This window comes from Phoenix dactylifera, chromosome 9, assembly GCF_051530095.1.
Source record: "Phoenix dactylifera cultivar Ajwa chromosome 9, Ajwa_hap1_PhDact_Kaust_v1.1, whole genome shotgun sequence".
Classification (NCBI taxonomy): Eukaryota; Viridiplantae; Streptophyta; class Magnoliopsida; order Arecales; family Arecaceae; genus Phoenix; species Phoenix dactylifera.
In genome coordinates this window covers 26,357,801-26,365,208 of record NC_143198.1, presented here as the reverse complement: position 1 = coordinate 26,365,208, position 7,408 = coordinate 26,357,801, and the positions used below count along the sequence as shown (strand labels likewise).

Sequence of the window (7,408 nt, the reverse complement as noted above, 5' to 3'; positions counted from 1 at the left end):
TTCCTTTTCCTCTATCTCTATTCCATAGGTATAGTAATTGAATCAGTAGAACCTTTTCTTCTGTATGAATCGATATTATTACATTTCAATTCCTTTCCAATACCTTTCAAGAAAAATCTCGAATTGGATCCAAAATTGGCGGGTTGGCGTGAGCTTATCCATACAGTCATGCACTCTTTAAATAGAAATCAATTTTCCGACTTAGCTTTCATGCTTTGGTGAGTTCGAAATCCTTTCGATGACCTATATTGTGTCGAAGGGATATCTATATGATCCGATAGGACAGGTATTTCTATTACTATTAAAGTAATAAATAAAAATGAAGTAGTTAATGGTGGGGTTACCATTATCCTCGTTCTTGTAGATGTTTTTAAGAAAAGAATTTGTCCACTGCATTATTTTTTGAGGTCTTTAAAAAAGGGTATGGAAACACATAGAAACTTTTGAATAGAAATTGAAAATAAATATAGCTCAAGTTTCTTCGAAAATGTAAGATCTTTGGCATAAGAAGAAGGGGTGTTCCTTATCATCTTGACTTGGTTTTGCTTACCCTCTTTTTTTAATAATACCGAATTGGGTTCTTCTCCTATCCGTATCGAATAGAACATGCTAAACAAAATCTTTATGTAAAACCTGCTCAATTTAGATTGAAAAAAACATTTGGATTTTATGAAACCATGTGCTATGGCTCAAATCCGTAGTCAATCCTATTTTTTATAGTAGTAGTTAACAATTGAATCCAATCTTTGGCATTATTTTTACTATCTATAATAGTGCGAAAGAAAGGTCAGGCTCGGGTTGTTAAAAAATAGTGTTGTTGATTATCTCGAAATACCTTCGTTACTCTGCTAAATTGGCATCGTGAACTGTGCTACTTAACGAAGTACCAAGTGATCGGTGGAAGACGATTGAGAGACTCCGTGGAGTGATTTTTTTTGAAACAATAAACTTCCAGAAATAAGGCTAATAAAAGCATGCCTTTATGCCTTTCAAGATTCCTCAGTTCCATCCTTGCATAGGTAACCGTTTTTAAAATATAAATAGGTATTAATGCTAACAAAAACTGAATACTTATGCCTTAATCCTTCGTCATTGCAAAAGGGCAAAAGGATATTAGCAAATAAAAATTAAAGGAACTTTGTCTTGATTTTTTTTTTTCGTTGACCAAAATCGGTGGAGTCCTTTCAAAAACACCTCAAGCGTCCGCTAAAAACATAGGACTGATTTACTTCCTCCTCAGGTCTTCGAGAGCAGATTTGTTGAAGGTAAGTTTTTAAGTGGTTAACCAGTTATCATTTTACCCATTCTAGAGTAGGAAAAAAAGAATGACCATCCCACAATGATTAACTTCGACTTTGCGTTTTCTTAGGAGAGAAATTTGATCTTATTGCTATATTGATGCTTTCTAGCAAGAAGACCCTTGTATCAAAGTGTAAATGGTTTCTTGACCTATTCTTTCAGCCTTGTCATGCAATAGCTTTTGTCATATTGTAGTATCTATATGATAACTGGTTTTTTCTATTTATGAAATGATTTTCTACAAATATTGAATCTTTAGTTGCTTCTATCTTTTCTTTTATTTTGAGAAAAGATTGGCCAATTCTAATCACTATCTTTAAGAATTACAACAGCAATTAGTGAAAAAATAGAGTAAAAAGGAAAATGAACAAGACAAAGGAGAAGAGATCAACAAGAGGATATGAAAGAAGAGGAAATAGCTAGAGAGAAGAAAGGAGAAAACTAAGAAGAACTAGATTGAGCACCAAGCTCCTGTCAAAACAACTATAGATTCTTTGCTAGTGGGAGAAGCCAAAGTGATCTAGTCCTTGAGGAGGGAAAAAAATGCAGTGGATTCCTTTTACAAAAAAAATTTAGTTCCTTTCTTACCAAACATTCTAGAAAACGAACATTAGAACTAGACGGGGGAGCATTTTAAAATCAAACATTTCAGTTTGTAGTTCTGAAAGAGAAACTTTTTTATTGAGGGTTTCAACTAGTCCAGGCATGCTGATTGCTTACGCCAGTTTGTTTTTCACTAAAAAAACCAGTCATGGCAAGTTATAACTATCATTAAAGTTTTCACTAAAAAACTTCAATCGAGATATTATGCATGGCTATCATTAAACTTTATTACTTAATTTGCAGCAAATGTTAATGGTATTAATATCATTAAAGTTTTTTTAGTATTGATGCCATTAATGATGGAAGTTTTACTATTAAAGTTTATTGGTTGATATGCAACAATTTGACTATTAAAGCATGTGATTTATTATAATTTATTATATTATTATATAAAATTTTAAAAATTAATGGTTGACAAAATAAACCCAGCGCATCCTAGATATTTGTGGCAGGATTTTATTGATTGAATATTTCATGTCGTAGCTTCAAAGGAGGGAGGGGGTTATATATAGCACAGATATCATAGGTATAGCTAGGAATATCCATACATTGCTTGAAGATTATCATGGTGACTGTCAATAGATCATCCCTTCTTTTATTTTATTGAAGTCCTGTCGTCAAAATCCCAATTCGCTTCTTGACTTAGTCATGCAATAGCTTTCAACATCTTTTTTGCTGGATCTATAAGAGAATTGGTTTTTCGCATTACATGAAATTTTTTTAATTAAAAATTATTTTGCAGCTTTGTATCCTTTTTACCATTGGCAATAACATCATTTTTTTTAAATTGCTTCTACTTTTCTTCCATCATTCTTCATGTTCTTTTATCTCCTCCTTGCAGGAAATCGGGCCATTTCTTTTGTTTTTGCTTTCGATTCGATTGGTTAGTGGGGCTACTGATCAGGTCATCAATGTATTGGATCATGGGGCTGTCGGAGATGGCGTACACGATGATACCCAGGTATAAGAGTTCCATCTCAATGCCTTGAAAGAGATCTGTACGTGTGTGTGTGTGTGTGTGTGTGTGTTTGTATTATTTTCCCGTCTATGCAAGTCTTGCTCCCAATAAATTGCAATCCATTTATTCTTCTAATGATCTTAAAATTTGCTAAAACTTTTAAAAATCTTCCAAAATTAATCTTCCCGAGGTATATTAGAATGTGGCTTTGTCTATGTCCGTAAAATGCGATGACCAAAACCATTAATAGTGCAGCAATGGACTGTTATATGCTTAGAAAATAAAATTTAGAGCTTAGCTTTGCATTTATTACAGCTATGGTATATATGAACAAAATAAAAACGTTATAGAAACATGTGTTATATTAATTACTAACTAGCTACTGGAGACATATTATGTACTTTTTAAGGAAAAAATGAAATAAAACATTTAAATTCATTTGTTTACGGACAAAATTTTTATATTTTTTCTTATTTTTAATCTTGGGATAGTAATTAGAATTTTTTTCCTTTTTTGGTAGGAGAATTAGATTATGTCTTTATTTGTTTATCATAGTCGGGATTATGTCGTACTTGTTTGCAGTTAGGGTAGTAATTAGGTTGTTTTCTTAGCCGAGTTTTCTAAACCTTTTCCTTGTATTTATTCATTACTGGCAATATATAGGTAATCTAGAAAAAAAATGAGATTGTATTTTTGGTATGAAAAGTGAGAGACGAAGAATGTTCTCTGATTTCGAAACTATAGTTTTTTTATACTATATAAAGAAGCAATAATTTTTGATCATAGAATTAAAAAAAAGTACTATTCATTTTTCCTAAAATACTTATACATTTCTGATAATAAATAAATAAGAAAAATTAAAAATCCTGCTTATAAACAAATAGAAAAAAAAACATAATGACAATCTCGAAAGCTAACAAACAAGGTAAAACATTCGAAGGCCTGGATGCATATGCATGCATTACAGCAATGGTATGTATCAACAAAATAAAGGCGTTATAGAAATATGTGTTATATTAATTACTAACTAGCTACTGGAGACATATTATCCACTTTTAAGGAAAAAATGAAATAAAACATTTAAATTTATTTGTTTACAGACAAAATTTTTACATTTTTTCTTATTTTTAATCTTGGGATTGTAATTAGATTTTTTTTCCTTTTTTGGTAGGAGAATTAGATTATGTCTTTATTTGTTTATTATAATCAGGCTTGCAGTTAGGGTCGTAATTAGGTTGTTTTCTTAGCCGAATTTTCTAAACCTTTTCCCTGTATTTATTCATTACTGGGAATATATAGGAAATCTAGAAAAAAGAATGAGATGGTATTTTTTATATGAAAAGTGAGAGACGAAGAATGTTCTCTGACTTTGAAACTATAGTTTTTTTTGTACCATATAAAGGAGTAAGAATCGGTAGTCTAGAATTTTTTAAAAAAAGTACTATTCATTTCTCCTAAAATACTTATACATTTTTGATAATAAATAAATAAGAAAAATTAAAAGTCCAACTTACAAACAAACAGAAAGAAAGATAATCACAATCTTGAAAGCTAACAAACAAGGTAAAACATTAAAAATCCTGCTTGTGTACATGTATGTATATGCATGCATTACTAGACTAGCGGGTACTACGCTGCTACGATGGTTGTGTTCTCGAGCCCATGCAAGCAGGCATGTATATATGGATGCATGTGTACATACGTATATGATTAGTACAAATTTATGCACGTAGATCCATGTCAGATTGCACACGTACCAGTAGTTGCGCATTGAATTATTGTAAATTGGCGTCTCTTAGGCGTTCATGAAGGCTTGGACGACTGCCTGCATATTTAGCACTGGGTGGCCAACAATTCTCATCCCTTCCGGAAAGACGTTCCTGTTGAGCCCATTGACATTCGAAGGCCCCTGTCTTTACGCCAGCGTCCATGTTCGGGTATAATATACATTTAACTGAAGATATCGGGCAAGGGTTTCAATAGAGCTAGCTACGGGAGTTGGCTTTTCTTAAGTTTTTGACATGAGGAAAGTTTTCTCGCAGGTCGAAGGAAATATTGTGGCACCTGACAAACTGTGGACCTCCCAAAATAACACCAGTTGGATCACATTCAGAGACGTCACTGCTTTCACTGTCGATGGTAATGGCGAGATCGACGGCCGAGGTTCCGTCTGGTGGGACTGCAAGAAGAAAAATGTAGCAACCTTTTCTCTTTCTAGTCTATATCTATCCCCTCATTTTCCCCCCTTCAAAGCTTATAGCCTGATATTTCCCCTCTTTTTAACTTCTATTGCAGAAATGTGACAGCGTGCCTTCCGTAAGTATGCTCTTCCAGCACATCTAATTGTATATTTTTGAATACTTTGGACAAAGGCAAGTTATTTTGTTTATGTTGTTTTCTATCAAAGGCAAGTTGTATATTTGATAATTTGGAATCCCACCGTATTTTTTGGTGTCTCGTAATTGCCAGATTAATCATTGTTCTTGTGACAGGCATTAGGTATCTTACGCTGTGTGGATTTGACCATCGCGGGCATGAAACTTCTCAACAGTCCAGGGAAGCACCTCACCGTGGACAGCAGCAAGTGGGTTCACTTGAAGGGGCTTAGCTTCGCATCTCCGGCAGACAGCCCCGACACTGATGGCATATACATTGTAGAGTCTCATTATGTCGAAGTAAAGGATGCCGCCATTGGAGCAGGCAATTCTCTCAACCAAGATGGCAAACTAGACTGGTAGCTTTAAATTTGCCAGTCTACTGACTGAATGATTTCACTTTGTATAAAATATAGGAGGTGATTGCATTGCGATCGGAACAGGATCTTCAGGCGTGAACATAACCGGGATCGCGTGCGGCCTTGGGCGTGGCATAAGGTCAGTTTCCGGTTCCTACGTACCGATGAACTGAGAGCAAGTTACAATGGTCTTGACCATATCTCTCACTTCATGTACAGCATTGGAAGCTCGGCAGGGAACGGCTCAAGTGTGATAGTGGAGGATGTACATGTCTCAAACGGCAGTTTCTATCAATCGGATGGTGGTCTGAGGGTTCAGACATTGCAGGTGTGCACCTAAACTTAATCCAAATCCACAACATTAAGAAAGAGAAACGATCAATTTATATGAAACAATTAGAATTCATCAGCATTCCTCCAAAAGGAAGAAGTATTCATGACTATGTTTGTTCGCTTCTGTGTTGTGAAGGGAGGGTCCGGTCATGCTAAAGGGATCTTATTCGAGCACATCAATTTTACTTCAGTGGGGAGCCCCATAGTTATAGACCAGTTTTATTGTCCCGGCGCGCACTGCAAAAATTCGGTAACGAATTACTTTTACTCATCGATTAAAGCTTCTTACGTCAATGAGCTTTCTGAGTTATTGAGAAGACATAGTAGGGCAGCTATGATGTTAACCAATCTATTTAAGACATGAGTAGCTTTATAAATTGGTGATTAAACTAATAATTTTTAATATTGTCTATTGTGAAAAATATTGGTGCGCAAGTGTATTCCATTTCCTTATTCGTTCTTTTTCTGCTGTTATGTTCGAATGGCAGACCTCGACTGTGGAAGTGAGCGATGTTCGATTTGTTGATGTACATGGGACTTCAACAACAGATGTGGCCATCAAGTTTGCATGCAATGAGAAAGTTCCTTGCACTGGCATTATTTTGGATAATGTTGGCATCACATCAGTGGCCAGGCAAAATCAAGCTACTTCCTACTGCCTCAATGCCAAAGGGAAAAAGCTTCATGAAGTCATTCCAGATATTGCTTGCCTAGCCTAGACAAACATGATCTCTTTGATAGTCATGTATTGCAGATCATAAGTTAAATCCCTTTCATTGAGGGTAACCATACGATGAAAATCGCATTCAAATTTTACCTTTTTCTTGTTTCGTTTCATAAATAAATGGGAGGGGAAGGTGGGAAGACAAAGCATTTCTTTTCACCTTTTTTCTCTGTTCCAATTTTAGATAAAGAATCAGATTGGGGCCAATTAGAATTTCATTAATATCATGAAATTCTCAGACAAAGCACAGCAAAGACGCAGCTTTTATATCAACAAAAAATATAAAATATGGATAATATTGCTCTGATGATTAGAATCCCTAGCTGAAGACCATTATTAGAAGCTAACAGGAGGAAGGACAACTTCAAATTTAAAAGTACTGGCATTTTGCTCCTTCCATATATAACTTGCACCAAACGGCAGCAATTAAAATGTCCCAACCCAACCTGAATTTTTACGGATCTTCTTCAAACTCCAGGTGTCCCCAAAGACGAAACGAGTGGAGAACAATTCCTCTATTTTATTTATTTCTAAAGAAATCCTACAATTGCTTAAGATACCAGTAGAATATATAGAAAAATATAAGTAGCTTCCTCTGGTTCATGAATGCAGCAACCAACCCATATTTGTATAAGGAAAGCAAGCTACAAGTAAACATGCAGAGGACTGTCAGAGCTCAAGAAACATTAATATCACATAAAAAAACTTCAAATGAGAGCACAGCCATAGAAACATTAAGGCCAAAATGGTGAAGGTC

General features: G+C 34.8%; 1 protein-coding gene and 1 pseudogene across 1 annotated transcript; both read left to right on the top strand.

The window, feature by feature from the left end:
* The first annotated feature begins 4,583 nt into the window (after positions 1-4,583).
* LOC103716095 (putative polygalacturonase At3g15720) lies at positions 4,584-6,821 on the top strand. The gene is made up of 7 exons (XM_089925490.1): positions 4,584-4,797; positions 4,903-5,055; positions 5,156-5,176; positions 5,353-5,733; positions 5,814-5,922; positions 6,064-6,177; positions 6,416-6,821. The coding sequence occupies exons 1-4, from the start codon at positions 4,666-4,668 to the stop codon at positions 5,596-5,598; spliced, it is 552 nt and encodes a 183-aa protein (XP_089781616.1). The 5' UTR covers positions 4,584-4,665; the 3' UTR covers positions 5,599-5,733; positions 5,814-5,922; positions 6,064-6,177; positions 6,416-6,821.
* On the top strand, positions 5,806-6,646 carry LOC149752923 (putative polygalacturonase At2g43860 pseudogene; annotated as a pseudogene).
* Positions 6,822-7,408: the final 587 nt, after the last annotated feature.

Coding starts and splice junctions, on each gene's coding strand:
- LOC103716095 (XM_089925490.1), top strand. CDS start 4,666: ATGAAGGCTTGGACGACTGCCTGCATATTTAGCACTGGGTGGCCAACA. Junction 5,056..5,155: donor GGGACTGCAAGAAGAAAAAT/GTAGCAACCTTT, acceptor CTTCTATTGCAG/AAATGTGACAGCGTGCCTTC. Junction 5,177..5,352: donor AATGTGACAGCGTGCCTTCC/GTAAGTATGCTC, acceptor TTCTTGTGACAG/GCATTAGGTATCTTACGCTG.